Raw genomic sequence first — 22,985 nt, 5'->3', positions numbered from 1 at the left:
GGGACAAGGATGGGAAGGTAGCTCCCTAGATGACGGGTGAATGACATTCATCAGTGCAGGAAATGGGGAGAACAGGCTTTCCAGATGCAGTTTGGGGTCACCATGCGAGGCTCCCCATTGTCACTCCCTCCAAGGAAATACAACTACATGATCATCCTGATCCCAGCTAGGCCTGGGGACAGCAGTCTACTTCTGACAATCAGCAACCCTTGGGTAGACAGGAGCCACCAAACCAGGAAGAAGTCCCCCTCCCTATGGGGCTCACAGAGGGCAGATGCTGGGTCCCAGAGTCAGAGAGCAAACGCAGAGTGGCCCCCACCAGCCCCAGGGTCACACAGAGCTCTCCGACTCACAGCTCCTGTCTGACACGACGCAGCCGGGCCTTGGTGTCGGCCAGCTCCACAGCCAGGTGCTGCTTGTCCTCACTGGAGAGGCTGCTGGTGGGGCTGGGCGTGGAGTCGGCGCTGGAGGACTTGGCGGGGCTGGGCGGGTGCTGCGCCTGGAGGTAGTCCCGCTCCTGCGTCAGGTCCACGATCAGCTGCAAGGGGAGAGGGCAGACAGAAGGGACGAGTGGCAGCGCACCCGGGGCCCAGCACACTGCCCAGGCTCAGAGTGGGTGGAAAACCACCCTGAGAAGAGAAGCCTTCAGCTGAGACCGCAAAACCAAGAGGCGGGGGCTGAGAGGACAGCGCAAGTCTTCAAACAGAGCTTAAGTATTTAGTGGGACAGAGAGGAGTGAAGGAGGGTCTGAGTGGAGCAGGGACCCCAAGCTGGGCCTCCTGGTCAGCTTCTGCCCACTCTGTCCCTTTCATCATTCACTGCAGGGGCATCACCAGGAAAAAGTGGGCATCACCCATGTCCCACCCCCAGCAGATCCGGCCAGCAGGACAGGGAGGTGTCCAGTTCTAGATGGAGGAGGAAGGCCAGCACCGAGCCCATCGCCGCCTGAGCTGTCCCGACAGGCGGACGCACCTCGGTGCTCTCATCGCGCTCGTCGATGAGCCTGCGCAGGTGGAACACCATGCTCCTGGACAGCGCCTCCAGCTCCTCAGGGGCCACATCGGGCAGCTCCAGCCACTGCAGGTCGAACACGTTCTCCTGGTTGTGGGTCACCTGCGGGCACACATGTCCAGCACTGCAGAGGCCAGCACAGGTAGCCCTGGGGTTCCTGAGCTCCTGCCAACGGCCACACAGTGGACGGCACAGGAGACAGGAGGCTGCTTCACTCTGGGTTATCAGTCCCTGTGGCGTGGAGAGCAGGGCCCCTTCAGCAAGGCTGGGCAAAGTCATCAGAGGAGCCCGCCATGCACACCACTCTGCTTTCAACCTTTTCAAATACCAGAAAGAACCCCTTATAATTGTTCCCCTAGAAGGTCCTGGGATAACAGGATACTTGCACTGAGGCGAATATCTATGTACAATGAAGGTAGGCCTCCGGGTGGAAGGATGAGGAAGGGGACTTTAGTTCTTTCCCAAAGTAAAATCTAGTGCAAACAGGGCCAATGTCAAGTCTCCCCCGCCAGCATGGGGGTGCCCAGGCCACCGTGGGTTACTCTATTCAAAATCTAAAGCGATTCTGAGGAGGGCTATATCTCAGCCCACAGCCACAGAAGGCCAGCGGGCTCTACGCCTCTCCGTCAGCAGGGAGCGGGATCTGGTTGGACCCATCCTCTCGTTTTTGGAAGAACATCATTACAGTTCTCAGACCTCAGAGAAGGGAAACAAAAGGGCATCCTCTCAGTGAATCGCTCCAGGAAGGTTCTGAAGTTATTCAGAGCAGTAAAAATGCCCGAGAACAGCTTTAAAACACACACACACACACACACACACACAGCAAAAACAAGGCCCTGTCTAGGCCCTCCAGATCCTCCAAGGACAACACCCGCTTTCCTCTCTCCCCAGCTCATGAAGGACAAGCCTGGACAGAGCTGATCTCTGAATTGGAAATCTCACCCCATCACACAGAGGGGGCTGGGATTCGGAGGCCAGGTGCGGAGCTGCTCCATTCCCAGGGCTGGGAAAACCCTCGGGCTCAGGGGCTCTGGGGCTGGGCTCCAGGACTCGATGCCAGCAACACAGCATCACCAGCAGAGCTTTCAATTAAAGGCTCATCTCTCCCAATTCTAACAAGCAGATCCCTCATGGGTCCTGGGCACCTGAATTTTTTTTTAAGTACCAATAAATTCTGAAGCCAGTGGCCAGGGCCAGCCATTAACTGGTCCTCACACGGCCTCTCCTGGGTGTGTGTGCTGGCGTCCTGTGGTCCAGGCACAGAAGGCAGCAAGTGGTAAAGACCTGGCGAGCTGAGGGAGCTCGCTCCTGGGCAGGTGGTTTCAAAGCACACAAGGTGAAACGAGAGGGACAACACCTCACAGGCTGACCGGTGGCCAGCAAGGGCCGCCAGTGTTCACTGAAGTACTGACTCTCCTCTGGTGGGCTGGACCCCGGTCCACCATGAACCACATCTGTCTCCTGCTTCAAACCCTAACTCAGAACCCACTACCCAGCAACACCCTGGCCCCACTGCCTCTGTCCACCCCAGGAGCTGTGGCTCAGCCGCCTCTGCCATCTCACCCCAGCTCCTGTGTCTCCACTGTCCCTTTAGCCTGAGTGTGCTAAGCCCCATCGAGACACCTAACCCTAAGTGTGGGCACCTGCCTCACCAAGAAGACACTGACAGCAGGGCAGAGGGGGAGGGGCTGTAACCCGCGGTGCTGGGGGGGACCCCAACCCCAACCCCACCACCACGTCTATTTCTCTGCGTGTCATTGACAGCAGCGGAGAATCTCTATAAAGATCAACCGTTCAGAGCAGGGTGACATTTGCCAGAATACATTTTCAGGGCCTGTAAATCAAATTCTGAGCCTAAACCACTTGACAGCTTTTAAAAATAGTCTGAGTCCATAAAAGGCAAGAAGAAGGCAGAAAGACTTGATGGAGGTGGCTTTTTTAAATTTTTATTTTTACTCCTATTTTATTTGGGCTTGCTGATGGCTACCTTTCCAAATAGAATCAATTTGACTATGGTGTCTGAAACCTAAAATTAGCAGAAAACATCCATGGGTGATGTAGCCTTTAAACATTGCCACCATGCAGAGAAGTGACGCTGCCTCCCGTCTGCCCGGGGAGTGGCCGCCTACCTCCTGGATGTGGGCCACAATGCCCGCCTGGGTCTCGATGTCCAGCTGCTTGATTCTCTCAATGAACTCTTCCTTCCTCTCACACTGTGAAGGGTGGTGGACATTAACAGAAGCATGTTTTTGAGCGAGGGCACACCCAGGGCCGCATCTACAGCCACAGTCAGTTTCAAGTGAACAGACCACCCGAGCCTGGCTGTCTCCTACAGAAGGCCACCTTGTCCTCTTGCTCACCCTGGGCTGAGGTTTCTCTGAAAATGGCTCAAGAGCTTGTTTTCAAAAGCCCATCCCCAAAAGCCCCTCCCTGATGGAAAACACTGGGTGGGACTCAGAAATCCATGCTTCAAACAAGACCTCGACACCTAGCGATTCTTCAGGAGGACGGGAACAGCAGGCTCGGGGCCAGAGGCATACCCTCTCTGTGAAGAGCCCACACAGTCACAGTTTCAGACTTGACACTGGGTCTGTGCCATGGCTGCTGAGCTCGGCCACTGCTGTACAAAGGCAGCCAGAGGTAACAGCCCTGGACAGGCCATGGCCGGACAGGCCACAGCTGTGTTCCAATAAACTTTTTACGAAAACAGGCAGTAGGTCAAATCTGGCCCAGAGCTGGGCAGTCCACAGCTCCCTGCCCCCGATGTTCCTTTACTGGGGACAAGTTTCTAGTGGCACCTTGGCTGCAGGGATCCTCACTAGGCCTCCTCCCCAAGGTACCTGGTACTAGAAACAGCTGCCACCTAAGACGTGGCCATTCTCTGCCGGGAACCCGGAGGCCTCCGTCACACTGGACTGAAGGCGGTGTCACCCCACCTGACCGAAGGGCGCATCTTGTCCCCACAAATCCAAATCCCGATGGCTGAGGCCCCTACCTGGACGGCGCAGCCCAGCAGCAGCAGCAGCGCCTTCTTCATCTCCTCCATGCTCTTCCCTGCGCAGAAGAACGACAGTCAATCAGCCCCACGAACCTCCCAGTGGGACCCAGGGACTGCCACACTCTCCGTCTCTCTTTTTCAGAAATTCATAGATCTTTATTTTATTCACTTATTTATCTGTGGTGCTGATAATCGCACCCGGTGCCTCTCACATGCCAGGCGAGTGCTCTGCCACTGACCCCAGCCCAGCCCCGAGCTCCGCCTCTTTTCTACATCTGAACTTAGACTTTACCAGGTGAGAATTCTGTGTGGGACACTTGAGGCCCCTTCCTACTCACACACCACAGACTCCCTGCGCCGTGACTACTGAACGTCAGCATCGGCATCAACTTGCAGTGTGTGAGCTGACAAAGCACAGCAGGAGAGGACAGTCCCCACAGGAAGGAGGCCAGGCTGCACAGCTCACCCTTCGTTAACAGGCAGGGAGGACAGCTGAGCCTGGATGTGCTGTCCCTGTGATCTAACTCCACCTCGGTCCCCGCCCTCTTCCCAAGTGCCGCAGTCTGGTGGAGTGGGCTAAAGCACACCGACAGCACACGCCCTTGTTAACAGGAGGCTGTGGACTGCACAAAGGCCACAGACATCCCAGCCAGCTCCTTCCAGAGGTCCCGTTCCTTGACGCTACGGAGAACGTCTGAGAGGCCAACTCTTCACGCACCGAGTGTCCTCCCACTTTCCCAGCCTTGACCAACTCTTAACACTCTGCCTCGACTTTCCAGTCCACAGGCCACAAGTACGTCACTATTTCAAACTGTGTCACTTTGTGCTCAGAAGCCAACCGTGTCCCCATCTGCTCCATCACCCAAGCAGTGGGAACACCTGGCTCTACAACACCTCGGTCACTCAGGAGTGCTGTGACCTGGACAGTCTGCGTCCTGACTCTGAGCCTCTGCTGCCACATCTCTATCAAGGAGGCAGCTGGCCTGGTGACGAGCAGGGTTCCCTTTCAGGTTAAAAAAAATCAAACTGGGGATCTTCTGTCTTTCATCATATCCTGGTGCATGTGGGTAAGAGGGACCTGCCCAAAACAGCGTTCTCTCAAAAGACCCACAACACCCACTCACACTGTGCCAGGATGGCCCACGGCACCACCCAGACTACTGGGGAGGAAGCCAAGGCCTTATCCCCGGGGCTAATGCTGTGGGTTCTCTCCCGGTGGCTACAAGGAGTGGAATCTCCTGCGACCCCCGCCTAGACCTCCACGGAGACCCAGCTATAAACGGCTTCTCCTCCAACACTGGCCGGGAGTTCACAGCCACCCAGGGCCGCGGGTGTGTCTGTCTGTCTGTCTGTCTGTCTGCCTGTCTATCTGTCCATGCAGTGTTCTACTTGGCCCAAGAGGCTCTGCTCCACAGACCACGTTCGTCACAGTGGCTGCCTTCTTGGTCAACACCGGGGACTGGCTGGCTGCTTCCTCTCAGCTTTGGTAACAAAAAAGAGGCCTCACCCACCAGCGCATGGCACAGCTCAGGCTGCCCACTGGGCCACAGGTCACTGGCAGGTGTTCCCCCCCCCGGCGCCCTGCGTGGACAAAACACAGATCCTTCGCGGCCCTCATGGCTCAGCCTCCTGCAGGCCGCTCCCTGGGCCATGACCACAGTGTGGAGGCGCAGGGAAAGCACCATCAGGGCTGCGGGGCTGCCCAGGCACAAGTCAGAGTCGGTGCAGAAATCTACCTTCTCTATTCACAGCAAAAGCCCCAAGGACCCAACGGTGCCACCCTCAGAATAAGTCAGCTCCAGAGATCCCCACCCAGGGCCAAAGCAGGTGAACAGCAAACGGAGGCCAGGGGACCTGGTCAGCAGGTGGGAGGCCATAGGAGGTGTGTGTGCTGGCATCCGCTCACACGGGGAGCTGCAGGGACAGCAGCATGTCACATACTCAGAAGGGCTCCAGAAGAGGGTTCTCCATGTCCCCATGTTCTTATCACAGAGGAACAGTAAGGGTGGGAGGTGGCGGTACCTAAGCGCCCAGAGGAGATTGACACTCGGTGTAGGAACCACCAACACGCAGCCTGCACCCCACAGACTGCCGCTGCCCTCTGGCCATTAGAAATGAACGGATGAAAGAATGGACGAGGGAACGGTGCTAGTTAGACCCACTGCCAGCAGCAGGAATACCAGCGGGCATTCAGACAGCAAGGGCGAGGCCAGAACCTGCGCCCACACCAAGGGAGCCTGGAGACTACACTGAGGCTGCTTAGAGAGGAGCGGTGGGCTCAGCGCTGCAGCCACGCCCTAAGCCACCCTTCATCCAGCCACCAAGCCTCAAGAAAAGGAAATCTGACCCAGAACACTAGCCACAAAGTACAGATTCCTGTCTGCTAAGCTTTCAAACAGGGGAGGAAAGATTTCAAAGGCAGAGAACCAAGTTTAGAAAAAATCTTCATGCAAAAAAAATTTGACCTGTTGGTAATAAACAGGCACCAAGAAATCCACTGGGCCTCACTGGGTGAGGCAGGGCCTCCCTGACTCCCTCCAGGCTGAGCAAGAGGAACACCCCGCGAGGGAAGAGTGAGGAAGGGGACTGGATTCCCCTCCTTGCTCATGCGCAACTCCTATCTCAGTGCTCTCACGGTTCCAGTAGTCAGACCGGCTACTTCAAAAACTGACCCAACTGTGGGTTTTGAATACTTTCAAAACACACCAGAAGATTCTCCCGGGTCCCTGGCGACAAAACGCAGTCGAGCAGACCAAGAACCAACAGCTCCCTGCCAAGCAGCTGCTAAGTACTGGCTCTGACCACTCAGCCATCAACAGTCCCGAGCACAGTCGGATGTGGGGACAGACGAGCAAACCAGCAGCTTCAAAACGCTGAGGGATGTCACAGAGCCCAGGAGAAGGGCTTCCAGTGTGTGGTGGGGTCAGACAAGGCTTCCTGGAGGAAACAACTAAGCCGGGCCCCAGGAGGAGGGGGACAGATGGACGTGGAGGAGAGGTGAGGCACAGGGAAGAGCTGGGCGAAGACCCAGCGGTGAGTGAGCTCCGTGGCTCTCGGGTGATCTCGCCTTGGGGTCGGCTTGCTGCAGAGGTTTTCGGGGCAAGAAGCGGGGGGCATGAAGCTCTGTGGATTTCCGTGCTGGTGAGTCACAAGCAACCCCTGCGGGCAGGAGGGCGCCCAGAAACATCAGACACCCCCCATCAGCCCAGGAATGCACTCTGTTGTGTGTGGGGGAAGCCCAGGGGGATCCCAGACAGCCTGAGTCAATGGCTGAGTCTAAGAAAGGCCTTACTTACCCACTACCTGCCCCTGGGAGCCAGACAGAGAAATGAAGCCCAGCTCTTCTCCAGGCTCAGAACACAGAAAAGCTGACCTAAGCTGTGTGCAAAGCCACCAGAAGGGAGACACCACACACAGAGTATGGTGGACGTGGGGACAGAAATGTAGTCCTGTCCCCTGAAATGGGAGCCTGGATTCAATCAGGTAGGAACTGAGCAGCTGGACCTCCTGATGCTGAGCCGTGGCAGCCGTGGTGGTCAGCCCCACCACTCAGCACGGAACTCAGCTGCCAATCAGCAGACATCAGCACACGACACAAGACCTTCCCTCCGTGACAGGTATATGATCTCTAGGGTCCCTTCTGGCTCTCCTCTTTGGTTCTCCTAGATGGAGCCATTTAAGTGTTCGGGATACGCTTCCTGGTTTCTGGAAACTGAAAATAAATCCTGTCATCTATAAATGATGCCTGAGGGATGAAGCCAGGGATTTAGGTGAAGGAAGGCAAGCTCTGCCTTGCTGAGGGGTCAGAGAACTGCCGTGAAGTGACGTCCGAGATTGCTAACACGGCCCTCCACAACCACAGCGCCTCGGCCCCGCTACGGCAAGCTGCCCTCCTGTGGGCCCTGCTCCTGCAGATGTTGTTCCCAGAGCCACCCCGAAAGGACAGCGTTATCATCTCCATCTCACCCACAAGAAGAGTCAGACTCCAAGACTGAGGCACAGAACTAAGACTTAGCTCAGCTCTGCCACCAACCCCACTTCCCTGCCATCCCCCGACCCAAAATGTGCAGGTATCTCACCAGCATTTTTGCTGCCTGACCTCGAGCACCTAGGAGGTCAAAAAAGAGGAGGCTCGGTCTCCTCTTGTTGGGAGGCAGATTCAGATGCAGACGTGCTTCTTATAATCGTGCATCCTGCTCTCCCCAGACTGCACCCTCAGGTGGACCCCAACTCCGGTTCCCCTGGTTTTCTATTTAAAAACTAGTCACTTCCTCAGCACGGCTCTGGGGCTGTCCCGGTGATTTGAGAGCAGCCGTCTGAATATGGCTCCATTTCCTCCCAAAGTGCAGCGTGTCCAGGACTCACCCAGGTGCAGCTCTGCAGGTCCTCCTGGGCACAACCCCACAGGGCGGTTTACTATCTCAACAGGGTCACCTCCCGCGGCAACTGCCAGGGACAAAGTTTCTCACACGGGGCACAGGGACCCTCCATCCTCTGTGCCCATCTGGGGGCAGGAGAAACCTGAGAAACCCTCAGCCATCGTTCTCATGCCCAGAATGTTGCTCAGGTGGCTTTAGCCAGGCAGCAATGTAACCAGGCGCCCCCACTTGTCCCTTCAGTCATTCAATAAACGTGCATCTACCGTGGACTTTTACAGGTGTGGAGCCACCAGTCCGTGTGACACGGTGCTGGGGTCTCCCCTGTGCACCCTGACCGGCGACCCCATCCCAGTGTCTGTCACCCATGTCAAGTCTGTCCCACCCCTACAGTTCCCCCAGTACCTCCACCATGACAGAGGACAGCTGCCCCCTGCTTAGGTAGAGAATCTAAGCTACATCACTACAAAACCAACTCCCCTGCCCACCGGCCTGCGGGGCTGCAGGAGTGGAGAGCAGACGCGCCTCCTGGCACTGAACTGAAGAGGAGGGAACAGAAGCATCAGCCGCAGACCAAGCGTGAGGCCGAGAGTTCGCCCTGGGAGGAGGTGAGGTGTAGGGCGGCAGGAGACCTCAGAGCAAGGGTCCCTCCCAGCACCAGGCAAAAACCTCCAAGCCCAAACCCTGCAGGTGAACACAAAGACCTTTGGCAAACACCGTCTCTTCCCTCCTCCTCCTCCTCCTCGAACGGCCATGGCCGCAGACAGCCGGCCCGCTGGAGGCCATGGCGCGGCCACTGCAGCCAGGGAGAGCTCCTCTGGGCACAGGCCACGGCTGCAAGTTTACTAAACAAAGTCTGGTATCCAGGCAGACCCAGGGCTGGTCAGAGGGCTGGCCTCCAGCAGGCTGTGTGCTCGCCTCTGCTCACGAGAGCCGGCCCCGCACGCTCCATGGAAGCACAGCGCTGGCCTCCGGCTCCAGGGCCCAGCCAGCCTGGCACAGCAGGTGGACCCAGAACCTCACTTCTGACCCTGGTGAAGCACGGAAGCCAAGAGCAGGACCGGAGCTGACGGTCCCAAGTCGAGTCCAGGGGCTTTTGTGAACCTGCTCTCCAAAGGACCAAACAGGAAATATTAGAAGGATCAAAATGCCTGCAAGATTACTTTTGATAAAACAAAACAAAAAAAAAACTTATTTCTTCCCTCCTCAAAGGAACTAAGTATTTTGCAAATACAAAATACCCGAAAAATAAATAAGCAAGATTAGACAGTAGAGGCCTGGAGACATGAAGTAAAAATAACCAGCAGGCTGGGAGGACAGAACTGCTCATCCAGCCCCAGGACAGACCTGGGCCTGAGACCTAGGGCCACCTGGGCCCTGGGAGGTGATGCCCAGGAGGGGGCAGGGGATCCAGGAGACCCTCTGGTTTTCAAAAGGGCAATGTGAGCAGCAAGAGGGTGTCCCCCGGGCAGCCAGAGCCTGAGCCCTGCCCTCGGTTGCCCGGGAGGCCAGCGGCCCTCACACGGCCGTCAGCACCCTCCACTGCAGCTAGGAGGGGCGTTTCCATGGGATCCGGGAGGCACTTCAAGGACAGAGAGCGGCTGCAGACTGGCATGGCCAAGTGGGAAACTCCTGGGGCCTGAGCTCGGCTCGCCTCGGGCTTCGAAGCCCATGCTTGGGCAGCCCTCCTCCCTACCCTCCTAGCCCTGCTGTCCCCACGAGATGCTGGCACATCTTCCCTGCCACCTCAGCCACCTCTCCTACTGCTGGCATGTCCCCAAAAGCCCGTGTTCAAGGCTTAGTCCCCAGAGGGGTGCTGTTGAGAGAGGCCTAGTGGAGGTCTTGGGGCAGGGCACAAAGGGACTTTGAGACGGGGTCCCTTCCCCACCCCAGGTGAGAAGTTGTGCTCCACCACACACTCGGAGGCCTAAAGCTTCAGGAGCAACCGATCGGGACTGGACCCTCTAGCGCTGTGTTCTGGAGTAAACTTTCTCTTTACAAGTCAGTTATCTCTGGTACTTGTCACAGTGATGGACAGCTGCATGACACACCCACCTTCTCAAAGCACCGCCTCCTCCAGGAAGCCTTCCTAGCACTCAGTATCCCCTTCCACTCCCTGAGGCACACACCCATGCCACCTCACACCCCAGAACAGCGGCCATTATGGACCATGTCTCCCCCCTCCCTGCCCCAACGCAGACAGGGGTCCCTAAGCAGGGTTCCCAAGTTTCTTCAAGGCCCCTGGCCGCAAGGAACACTGAGGGACAGGCTTGGCCTGAGCTCGTTCTGTGAGCCTCTGACCGGGGGCAGCAGGAGGATGCAGGAGACTTTGGTCTTCTCTCTGGGAGGGTCAGACAGCGGGCCAGAGTCAGAAACCGCTTCCTCAGCCAGAGCAGCACATGTGGCGCTCAGCTGAGCAGGAAGGGCGTGCACGGGACACTCCGACCCCTCAAAGTGCCTTCCCTGCTGCTGGAAGCCCCTTCTGGTACCACCCTGGGAAGAAAACTCAGGACCGAGCACCAGACCCTGAAAGCAATGAATGAAGTCCCCACGGCTGTCCCCAAGGGCTCCAGCTGCATTCACAGCAGGCCCGGCAGCGTGTGTGGGGTCACAGCCCCTCCCAGGGCTCCTGGGAATCCTGCTCGGCATTTAGAACACAAGAAATTCCAGGGCACAACAACAGCGCCGGCCAGTCCTGCTTGGGACCACTGGCTGATGGTCCAGGAATACGACCATCTCTGCAACTTATGGTGACGAGCTTGCGCTGACCTACGGGGCCTCTGTGCTGCGGGCCCTGGACAAGCTCCTCCCCTCTCTGGGCTGGTTTCTGGTTCTCTTTCCCTTGGGTTCTAGACATGAGGTGAGAGGAGCAGCTGACGAACCTGGACCACTGCTGCACCCGGCTGGACACGAACCTTGGAGGGAAGACAATGCTCTCCTCCAGCACGGCTCTTCTGGGGTCCACCACAGACACTGACCTGGTGACACCCGGCTTCCCATCAGACAAACCTAGCCCCTTTGCGTGTGTGGCCCAGGGACAGACCTGGCTGCTGGGAAAGGTGCGGAGAGGCGGAGCTGAGGGGTTCGAACCCCTGCCCTACTGCACAGATGAGGCACTTCTTGACCTTCCTGACTTCCCACCGACCACGCTCACCAGTGAGCCACGGAAACACATTCGGTGGACGTGCAGCTGGCGAGGTGGGCCAGCCCTCCGTGGGCTAGCTGTGGCCTAGAGGGACACACAGCTAGGTGGGCACCGAGTCTCCCTCTGACCACTGACACATGGACTTTCTCCGTGAGCGTGTGGCAAAGAGCTGCAGGGGCGCCAGCCTGCAGGCGGGTGGGGCTCAGCGCTCTCTCCACAGCCCAGGCACTTGGGACCCATTGGCAAGGGCAGCACAAAGCCCAGAGTCCCAGAGACTCTCAGGAGAAGCCCCACCCCCAGGGGCAATGCCTAACATGGCACTCATGACACCTATGGGCAGGTGAGGCAGGCTGTGAGCATGTGGGGGCAGTGTGGGCGCTGGGCAGAGGGCCTTCCAGAGCTGCTCCTGTGGTGCCTCAGGACAAGTGTAGCAGGCAGAGGGAGCAGGGCCCTGGTGCTGGGTGGCCATGCCAGAGCAGACCACAGGCACAGCAGAGGCTGCCCTGGTGAGCAGCCAGGGGTGGCGGGGTGGTGGCCAGAAGGATGAGCAGCAGAGGGGCAGGGCAGGGCTCAGCCTCCGGGCATGTCCTAAGGGCAGTGCCAAGGCATGTGGTTGAAGGCAAGGCCCTGGACAAGAGACTCGGAAGATGTGGCCAATGAGAGTCCCAGGAAGCGGGTACACCACCCGGCCCCCAGAGAAGACTTGTCTGCAAAGTGTCATCATATCAAAGCTAAGGGTGGTCCCCAAAGGGTTCTGCCAGACTCCAAGCCACGCTCCAAGAAGCAGGGTCCACAGTCATAAGACACCTGACAGGCGGATCCCCAGGGACCAGGATGCATGGGGAGACAGCTGCAAACCAAACACAATCCAAGAGGACAGAGACGAGGCACAGAAAACTGCGGAGGAGGGAGAGGCTGAGAGATCCAAAAGCAAGCTGAGGTCCTGCGATGATGTCCTCGCGTTGCCCACGCTGCCCGATGGAGTCGCTGAGAAAGAGGTTCCCCTCTGACAGGTGTGGGAGCAAAGCCGGCGTTACAGAAAACCCCCATGAGCTGTGACACCTCCTGTTTGAGGTCAGAGGAGAGGGACGAGTGCTTGGCCTCACAGTGGAGGGTGCACGGCCAGCAGTGCAGCCTCAGGGTAGCGAGCCTCAGCCTCTTCCCAACAGCACAAGCCAGGGCTGGCGGAGACCCAGGGGAGGAGCAGCACCCCCTCGCTCAGGCACCCACACAAAGAAGAAAGAAAAGAAACCAAAGAAACACAAAATACTTCACACCTCTATTTTTAAAATGTAAAACTGAAAACACTGTTCTATAAATAGACCTCTGCCTCTGGCATCTGTTTGCATCTTCTGCTGGTAGATGTCCCTGCCACCCTCCTCTGCTCTCAGAGCCACCGGGGCGCTTGTCAAACCCACCCATCCATGCACTGTGCATGGCGAGGCCGCCTCTGCCCTCCAAGGCCGTCTGCTGGGGCCACTGTCTGCCTGTCAGTCCTGCCCACGCCTGAGCTGGGGTGGGGGCGGGGGTGCTGCTTCACTCCTTAACTTCCCAGGGCTCCCGCCTCACCTCCCTCCCAGCTGGGCCGAACCTCTTAGAGCCACGTGAATTGATCGTACACCCTGCTAGGTCCCAGGGATATCTGACTCACGGACGTTGGTTAAAATCATCTTTCTTGTAAAGTCCTGAAACTCGCCTGGGTTGAGGGTTGCACAACTCTGTACTCTTAGGAAATAATATCACTAAACTGCACATTTAAAATGGATGAATTTTATGGTCAGCAAATTATATCTCAATAAACCTGTGAAATAAGAAAAAAATCAGCACCCACTCTTCTGGAGAGATCATTCAGGGCCACTCCTGAGGCGGGGACCCAAGCTCCCTGCACTCAGTCTCTCCACCTCTGGTGTGGGGGGTGCCTGGTGGAGGCAGGAAGGGAGAGGGCGGGCCTCTGGATAGGGAGGGCGGTGATCAGCAGGAAGACCAGGAAGCTACACAAGTGACAAGCTGGACCAACCCCCTCTGCCATTTTTTTGCGGGAGCGGGTACTGGGGATTGAACTCAGGGGCACTCAACCACTGAGCCACATCCCCAGTCCTATCTCGTATTTTATTTAGAGACGGGGGCTCACTGAGTTGCTTGGCTTCACCCTTGCTGAGCGTGGCTTTGAACTCACGATGCTCCTGCCTCAGCCTCCTGAGCTGCTGGAATTGCAAGCCCGACCTACCTCTGCACTTTTATAGGTCTAACAGGTGCGTGTTGCCACGGGCCCCAGAGCAGCCAACACTGAGACAGCCACGGGCGAGGCCAATCGAGGAGCTCAGCTCCCGGCACCGGACCAGCTGCCTATGAGCTCTCTACTTATGGACTCAGTGACCAAGGTCAGGTCAGAAGCCCTAGGAGCTTCTGCCCCTAAATAAATCCCCCATCCATCAGCGGGTGGCTCAGCCTCATCCAGGTGACACATGGCGGTTCCCACATGCAGTTCACGTTGGCTCAGAAGCCAGCGTCCTTCTCTCCTGCTCCTCCACGGCCTCCGGAGCAGACCTGAGCTCCAACCGCCGCCAGCCTCACCAGGCGCCACCAAGCCCACAAATGAACCCGGAAGGCAGCGCAGGCCTTCCTGGCAAAGCAGACCCCCTTCCCTGAAGTCACCAGGGTCCCCACTGTCCCTAGAGCCCCGGGATGTGGCTGGGGTGCTGATTTGACATCTTCCACCTTTATTTCCTGGGGGATAAGGAGGGGTAAAATAAAGGCAGAAAGCAGAGCCAGGGCCGAGGAGGGGCGAGGAGAACCGAAGGCCCCTGTTGTAACTCACGGAATGGGAGGGTGCGCCCTGCCAGGAGCCCCAGGTAGCCTGGGCAGACTCCCGGGCCACTGTGATAGACGATGTGAGGCCAGCAGGCGGCTAAGGACACCTCTTCCTTTGGCTCACACAGTAAAGGGGACACATGGCTGGCTGGGGCCCAGAGAGTGCCCCACCCCCATGTACAAGGAGGTGGCTGCGGCTGCACCCTCAGGGACGTGGCTCCCAGGGACAGCTGCACCTCTGATTCACGGTCTTGGCTGGGCACTTGGTGTACAAGGCAACTTAATTTCTGTCACAGACGGGAGAAAGGATAGTCAGACTCCAGTGAGGCTGGGGAAGGAGAGACCAGCAATGGGGGCTCCGTCCTCTAGCATCTGGGATCCCTGGCCTCCTGCTATTCTACAGGTGGGGGCTTTCCTGCCTTCCTGTACCTCACTCACCCAGGAGGCCCCAGCGGGGTTCCAAACACCCACAAGGTCTCCACTAGAACACCGCCCAGGAGTAAGGCACCCCTGGGGCCTGTGAGCCAGAGGACAGCAAACAATGTGAAGGGAGGGGATCTGTCACCTCTTCGAGTCACCCAGGAGCTACCTGACAGGTGTGAAGTAAGCTCATGCTCTGGAAGATGGCAGGAGGACACCTCACCTGGTCTTTCAAACCGACATCGAGCATCAGAGGCAGGAGGACTTAGAACCTTTGCCCACTGGGTACTCCAAGTCCAGATGGGGACACAAGACAGATGAATGACCACGCGCCCTGGGGAGTGCTGCCTTAGAGCAGCAAGAGCAGAGCCTCACAGGACCCAGCACAGGACAGACATCCACACTGAGAAAGATGCTCGCCTAAGGTGCTGCCCCCGGCACCCCAAGGTGCAGCCTCTCCCAGATCTGGTGCCACAGTCCAGAGTAACACCTGGATCCTTGATCCTTATCCATCGGCTACATCCTGCACTCAGCACGGGGAATCTGATTCTGCTCAAGGCCAAGAGACCCCGGGACCCTGCTCACGACTCAGACCCCAAGATCCAGACCCATCCTCTCAGGTGGCACACAGCAGTGGCCTCCTGAGCCTCAGCACGCACAGCCAATGAGCCAGGAAGGATTCACTCTGCAGGAAGAAATACGCTCTTGGCTTCAGGCCTCGCGGCAGTAAACCCACCCTTTAAAATCTCACCAAAACGGTCATGTGATTCCACTGTGCTGGCTCCAAGCCCGCAGCCAGGGCTCAGTGGCCAACAGCTGTCCAAAGCCAATGGCACTGCCCGGGCACTCCAGGGGGTGAGGGGCACTTTCACTCACCAGACAGCGGGTCTTTGCCAATCATCAAAACATTGGGCAAATTCATTACGATCAGCTGCTGGAGAACTTCCTACAGAGACAAAGGGAGAAAGGCACCGTTAAGAACAGAAGCAAAAATAAAGAGTGATCACGTAAATCACATTTGATGGAGTCGCCGGGTGAGTGCGCAGCCACCAAGGGTGACTGCGAAGACACCACACAGCAGGAAGGGCTAGTTAAGACAAAAACATACGTAAAAAGATCAAAGTGTGATCGTACTTCTGCCGTGATCATGATCAAGTAAAAGATGACGTCTGCATGTAGAGAGACTGTGGGAAAGAGGGAAGGCACGCTAGGGCTGGGCTTGTTTTTAAAGACATCCCTAATTATTTTTATTGCATCTTATGCGATTAAAACAGAATAGAGAATAGGAATTAGAGATGCTCCCCAGAGAGATCAGGAATCATTAAGTCCTCAGGCTCCTCAACCTCAGGATTAAGGATCCAGGCATTGCTCCTAGGGCAGCAGACAGAGGCTACATCCTGGGACAGGAAGCCATCAGGGCTACTCTGAGTAGAGATGGCGGGGAGGGGCGGGGGACAGAAGCTGCTCCTGGCCCTCACACCAAGGGCCTGGGAAGAAAGGCCAGGACAGTCCCTCCACCATGCCGTCTCCCGGGGGTCTTTCAGGAGCTCCGCTCTAGACCAGCCCCGCCCGCACCTCCCACAGCATTTCTCAAGCCAGGTGGGCTCCTTCCCTGACAGTACGTCCAGCTTTTCACAAATCAGAGGGAAGAACCCAGTTTTACACAAGATAAAGGGCTATTTCCAGGGCTCGGGCCACCTTGGGAGAGAACCAAGGTCACCTTCGCCCACCATCTGCCCTCCCTTTCCAATTCCTGGCTGCTGTCCTGCCACCACCATCCAAGTCTTGGGATCCCTCGATCCTCCATCCCGGTACACAAGTTGATAAATGAGACCACGTGGGCCACTCTCCAGCATCGCAGGGCCTGCCCCTCACACCCCGCTGGGGTGGGACCAGGTGCCCCAGCAGACCCATGTCTGCTTTTGTTTTGTTTCTGAACTAATCTTCAAGATCTTAAGAAAGTGGTACTTTTATGCTAATGATAATCTAAGCAAAATACTGACAAAGTATTGGTAGGAAGCCTCTGTATTCACCTTCCATTTAATTTCATTTAATCCATACTTTCTAATTTTCCCCATAAGAAACACATTTTGCAATTAAGGAAAGGTTTTTTGATCCCTTGTACCACAAAAATAAATAAATTGAAAAAGGGAAAAAAAATATTTTTTAAATTTTGTGTCTTTCAAAACACCCTGGGGAGGGGCAACCCCTGTCAGAGGTCCCCCCTGTTCCTGCGAGACCTCTGATTCTATTCTTCACACTTGATAAATCCTACTCCTTTCGCTCTTAAAAATAAAATTAAATTAAAAATTAAAAAAAAAAAAATGGGCCTCCCAAGATCTGACCCTATGGCCAAAAATGCCTCCAAACCCTGAACTAATTTCCCTAAAAGACGATCCATCACATTCCAGAAAAGCAGACTCAGGCCAGGTGCGTAACTTGAGACATTAATTTCAAATTTCTAGTAGCCACCTTTTAAAAAGTAAACAGGCAGAATTATTCTAAGAATATACTCGAGTTAAGCCCATTATCTAAACTATAATCATCTCAACACATAATATAAAATGCACTGTTGAAATATCCCATGTTTTTTGCATGCTGTATTTGAAATTCAGTGTGGGTTTTTTTTAACTTTTATAATTCGGGTGTGTTTTACACTTACAGCACACCTCAATTTGAATGCTAAATCTCCACTGGAAACCCTGAATTGCATGCAAATTTCATGAAACTTACAGTGGAAAAAAGACTGCTATTCCTGAGCTGAGCTGGTCCAAACCCGTCATCATTTTCCTCTAACTGAATCGAGAATCTGCTTTAACTTGAAGTTAAATGATACAGCCACTTCCTCAGACACACCAGCCACATCTTGAGGCCTGGCACAGCCACAGGTAGCTAGAGACCACCCAGCACCAGTGATGGGGACTGGTGGCCCACGAGTCCCCTCACACCTTTGTTTTCCCTAGAAACCTGCAGTGAAAGGGCCTCTGGGGTGACAGACCAGGCCCTCAGTCTAGCAGGGACGTGAGCAGGGTGCTGACGAGGGGACCCTCCCTGCTGGCACTGGGAACAGAGGGCCACTGTGGAGGCGCAGGCGACATGGGTCTGCTGGGGCACCTGGTCCCACCCCAGCCGGGTGCGAGGGGCAGGCCCTGCGATGCTGGAGAGTGGCCCAGTGGTATGCTCTGGACAGCCCCTCAAGATCTGCCAACTCGCCCTGCTGGTGCCACCTTGAAACACCACAGACAGACCAGGGACAGGCCACCGTGCAGCTCCGGCTCGGGCTGGTCCTCCCAGAGATCCCCCCTACAGAGCAAGCATTTGGGGTGGGGTGCAAAGATCACAATCAAGGGTGGATCTTATGCCCCTTCCCCAGTCCCCCTCAAGTGGGTGGGCCTTCAGATCCCCACACAAGACGCTGGGGAAACTCCGGAGTTTCCTTTTCATAAATAAGCGGGGACCAGCTGCATCCTGGGGTGACCCACTGGCAGTTAACTGCTGCAAATATCCCTCCCAGAGACCAAATAAGAAAGAAAACCGTGTGTGTGTGTGTGTGTGTGTGTGTGTGTGTCTGTGTCTGTCTGTGTCTGTCTGTGTCTGTCTGTCTGTCTGGATCCTGCAGGGGCAGCTCAAGGCCCAGGCCACACAGGGCTGGAAAGTACGTCCTAATAGAAGACACCACTCAGCCACAAACCCCAAACATTGATCTTCTCAATCAGCCACGGCCAAGGAGAGGCCAGGACCCTCCCAGGAAGCTTCTGTCACCCCAGCTGGTGGCGGGACCCAGGGGCAGCATCTGTGTCTGCACTCAGGGTCCAGGAGCCCAGGAAGCTGCCCTCCCCCTCAGAATCGGCTCCCTGACCCTGACCTTCAGTGGGGGAGGTGAGGCAGTGCTGTGTGACCTCAAGGCCTGCAGCGGTGGCTCTCAGGGTCACTGCAGAACAGAGTCTGAGAGCAGAAGCACAGAGCAAGCAGAGGGCACACGGTGTAGGAACGCTGCTGGCTGAGTGTTCGGTGGAGCAGAAACCCCAAAGGACACAGACCAAAATGACAGGGTGTTCTTTACTGGAGCAATCAGATCCCCACCAAGCTTCCCCAGCACCTCCTAAAGCTGTGCAATAGGGTCACATCACCTTAAATTAAAATAACGTAACCTGGTGGCACAGCTGCCCTCAGAGAACTGCAGATAGAGGCAGCTACTTACCAGCTCTGAGCTAGGAAGAGACCCAATAGAGGACCAGACGGTTATCATCCCTTCCTCTAGGACAACTCACAAGCACCCACCGTGACAGACGAAATGCACTGCCATTTTAAAATCCCCGCAATAAAGCAAACAGCAGCCCCACCAGGAAACACAAGGGGAGGGACAAATGCTGGCCAGGAGTGTCCCAGAGACAGCGGCCCATGCCCCTTAGAGACACAGACCTGGGTGTCCCAGGAGGTCCACCCCACTACCTGAGCTAGTAGGGGCTTCGAGGAAAGCCCTATCCCCAGCCAGGCCGCCTGCCCGCAACCCACTCAGACAGAGGGCCATCCTTCCCACAGCCGGGACAAACACACGGCCCTGTCCGAGCCACGTGCGGGCAAGGGGAGGTCAGCTTTGGTTTCCACTGAAAACATGGGGACAGCTGGATCAAGAACAATGACTCCATGAAAAACGAAAAAAAAATCTTTTTCTCCCCCAAATGAAAATGCAGGCTGTCACTGCTCGATCATGTGTCAGGAGGGCAAGATCAATGCTGCCCAAGGACAAATGTGGAGGTCCTTGGAAGGAGCCTCTGAGGGTGGGGAGGGAGTGGGAGCCATCAATGCAGGAGCCACAGAGAGGGGAACCCCAGGAAAGTCAAGTCACACCCCCGGCAGCGGCTCCAGGAGGAGCAGTGACGTGAAGGTTGCCACGGAGATGGGGATGGTCCAACCAGTGGAATGAGCTTCCACCGGCGGAAATAAAAGCCTAAGGAGGCCGGCACGGCGGGCACAGCGGGCACGGTGGGCACTGTAATCCAGCGGCTGGGGAGGCTGAGGCAAGAGAATCACAAATCCAAAGCCAGCCTCAGCAAAAGCGAGGCACTAAGCACCTCAGGGAGACCCTGTCTCTAAATAAGATACAAAATAGGGCTGGGGATGCGGCTCAGTGGTCGAGGGCCCCGAGTTCAATTCCCTGTACCAAAACAACCAACAGCAACAAAAAGCCCCAAGGAGGCTAAGCGGGGTGGCACCAGCCTGTAACCCCAGGCTGAGGCAGGAGGAGCCCAAGTTCAAGGCCAGCCTCAGCAACTTAGCAAGACCCAGTCTCAAAATAAAAATGAAAAGGGCTGGGGTGTGGCTAAGCACCCCTGGGTTCAACCTCCAGGACAAAAAACCAAACCAGACCCAAGGAAGGCCACCGCTGACCTGCCCACGCTCTCTGGGTGGAGACTGAAAAGCAGAAGAGGGGTGAAGCCAGTCTGTGTGAGGGCCTCGTGTGGGTGCCAGTACTCAAAGGACACACACTTGGCGCCTCCTGAGAGTCGAGGGCTCTGGGTAGGGCAGGGGCAGGGCGGGGGTGAGCCACAGCACAGGGACAGCAGCCACAGACTTCCTGAGGCGAAGGACAGCACCAGCCAGTGTCCTGTCTGCCGAGCCTAAGAGCAGGTCAAGCCCGCGTGTGCGCCACCCACCAGGGTGCTCTTCCTCACCCGTCCCACCACCTGGTCCCCCAGTCAGACCCCACTTGTCCTCGACCTGTGGCTGAAATGTCACCTCCTCCATGCAGCACCCAGTGCTCATAATCACATGGGACCCTCCCGCCAGGCTGCCACGGCTTCATCTGCATGGAGCACCCACATTTGGCCTGTCAGTCAGACCCCCCCTCAGCCAGCAAAAAGCTGCTAATAGTGACAGTTGGAAAAATAGATGGGAAAATATTCCTCAAGTTTTGTACTGAGTACAGTTTTAGAAGCCGCCTGTGTGGGAGGTGTCTCCTCTCCGCCACAGTGACAGAGGATCGGGTCCTGAAAAGCAGCTGCTTTGCCCTGCAGTGGAGACGGTGGTTCTCTGCTCACTTGGTTCCTCTGCCCCGGAACCTGGCAAGGTCTGACACCATATTCCTCAAGATGCACAGCTTGGAGTTGCGAGCGCAAGTTAAAGACCCTTCAAAGTGGGAGGGGAAAGGAGTTAGTTTAGAATCTGTTTATGATTTTCCATCACTCGTGTAAGTGGAATATTGAATACAAATTAAAAGAAATATTTGAAAGGGAATTTTCAGGCTGGTCTGAATACACCATGCTTTCTGATTATAAAGCCCCAAACATGAGGCTGGAGAGGCAGCTCAGAGGTAGAGCACTGCGTCCCAGCACCCAGCTCCCCCAGCACCCAAAGGACCAAATGCAATCATTTGAGCAAACTCAGTGAAACAAGGTGAGTTTCTAAGCCCAGACTACAGAAGGACTCCCCCCAGGAAGGCCCCCCTGTATGCAAATGTGTCCAGGGCTCCAGGAAAGGGGCAGTGCTCACGGCCCCGCAGGACACCTACCCCGGAAGCCGCACAGGGCCAGCTAGGTGCAGGCAATTGGGACCAACGGGGGCCCACATACACCCCTAAGCCAAGACAGTTCCACGCACGCTCTGCACACACTGTGACCCACCTCACAAAACCTCTCACCTTGATTTGGCCTAGAGGGTGCCCTGAATGGGCTTCAGCCAAAACCACCTGCAAATGGCACTGGGGCCAACCAACCTCCCCTCCCAACCAGGAACAGCCACCAGAGAGAGGTCCTGTCTCCTTTCCTCCCCCAACACTCCCACGCGGTGGCCAGGGCAAGCATCACCAACACTTCCCACCCGAAGGACCCAAAGCACACGCGGGTCCTCAGGTCTCACAGCAGGATGCAGACTGAGGGGAACAGGGTCTGCATGCCGTCTCCCCCTGGCCCAAACCCGGGCACCCTGTGTGGGTGACACCTGCCACGCATCTTCAGTACTGACCCATGTCACTCAACGGCCCACCCCAGCCCAGCCACCCCTTCCAAGGGAAAGGGGGACTCAAACCAAAGGCCACAGCTGCTTTCTGGAAACCTCACGGCCAGGAGCGCCATTTCCCAACTTAGCTGCTGGGAGGAAAGTAAGTGAGGATTTAAGCAATGATTTCTCCCACCTCTGCTCAGAGCCGGGTCCCCAGGGCGAGCTTACTCTGGCTCCGCCGAGGCCCCTCTGGCTGGGGCAGGCCACCCTGGCAAAGCCAGCAAGTAGAGGAGAGCGTAAAAAGCGGGCTTCCGTATTGACAGCTCCCCGTGAAGCCACCAACAGACTCAATCCATCTGTCCCACCTCCTTTCAATTAACCCGGGGTCCCCAGGGCCTGAAACCAGCTCCATCTGCACAGCACTGGCTCCCTTAATCAGGCCACGCTGCGCAGAGTACCCAGCCGCAGAGTACCCAGCCGTTTTAAGGCCTGCCTGAGGTGACAACACCACCAGCAACCCTCCCCGGAACTCGGCCCACGCCTGTCCTCGCAGCTGTGCACAGAAAGTAAGAGAAGTATGTCCTTTGGACTGATGGAGGAGGAAGAGGACTGTGGGGGCTGGGGGCTGGGGGCAGGGGCCCCTGGAAGCCCACCACCACTGATGAGGGTGAAGCCACTGACTCCTGTCTCCGCCTTTAACTTGCTGTGTGACCAGGGGCAAGTCCGTCCCTCTCTGAGCCATCCCTTGTCTGTTAACAGGATTAGGACTCCACAGTCTCCAGGGGCCTTGGGCTCCTTCAGAGGGTGGAGGGAAGGGCTGGGAAGGGGAGATGCGCCAGGCAAGAGGACAGAGCACGTGTTCCGTGTCATGAACCCAACGGCTGCCGGCTCTGACAAGCAGGCAGGCTCCGCGTCCAAGAAGAATCCAGGGAATCCCAACAGGGACGAGCTTGGGGACACTTCAGGTACCCCAGGAGCACCTATCCCCTTCCCTTTAGGGCTGTGTGATGCCCGGGGCTGCTCTGATGCCAGCAGGCCGGGTTCTGAGCCCCAAGACCAAAGATGATGGAGGGGCTGGCGCAGCCCAGAGCTCTGTCCTCGGAAAGTAACTTCTGCCTGAGAACAGAGCTTCCAGAGCCACTGACAAGCAATGCCCACCTGGTCACCAACAGCTGACCGACCTGCAGTGGAGTCACTGGCAACCACAGTGAGTTCCAAGCAACGGAGGCCTTCCAAGCGTGGACACTGCGCGCAGAGCCCGGCCAACATCAGGGCCTGGGGAGGA

At 56.6% G+C, this 22,985-nt stretch overlaps 1 protein-coding gene across 1 annotated transcript in view; it reads right to left on the bottom strand.

The window, feature by feature from the left end:
• Positions 1-22,985, bottom strand: part of Ccdc88c (coiled-coil and HOOK domain protein 88C) — a 115,082-nt gene that overhangs the window by 51,704 nt on the left and 40,393 nt on the right. Inside the window, exons 4-8 of the mRNA XM_076849749.2 lie at positions 15,638-15,707; positions 4,007-4,065; positions 3,141-3,224; positions 973-1,113; positions 354-538 (exon numbers count right to left, since the gene is read on the bottom strand). Coding sequence (XP_076705864.2) covers positions 354-538; positions 973-1,113; positions 3,141-3,224; positions 4,007-4,065; positions 15,638-15,707 — 539 coding nt within the window. The remainder of the gene's footprint in view (positions 1-353; positions 539-972; positions 1,114-3,140; positions 3,225-4,006; positions 4,066-15,637; positions 15,708-22,985) is intronic.

This window comes from Callospermophilus lateralis, chromosome 3, assembly GCF_048772815.1.
Source record: "Callospermophilus lateralis isolate mCalLat2 chromosome 3, mCalLat2.hap1, whole genome shotgun sequence".
In the NCBI taxonomy this organism is placed as follows: domain Eukaryota; kingdom Metazoa; phylum Chordata; class Mammalia; order Rodentia; family Sciuridae; genus Callospermophilus; species Callospermophilus lateralis.
The sequence above is the reverse complement of the archived record's forward strand: the minus strand, read 5'-3'. Positions and strand labels throughout refer to the sequence as shown.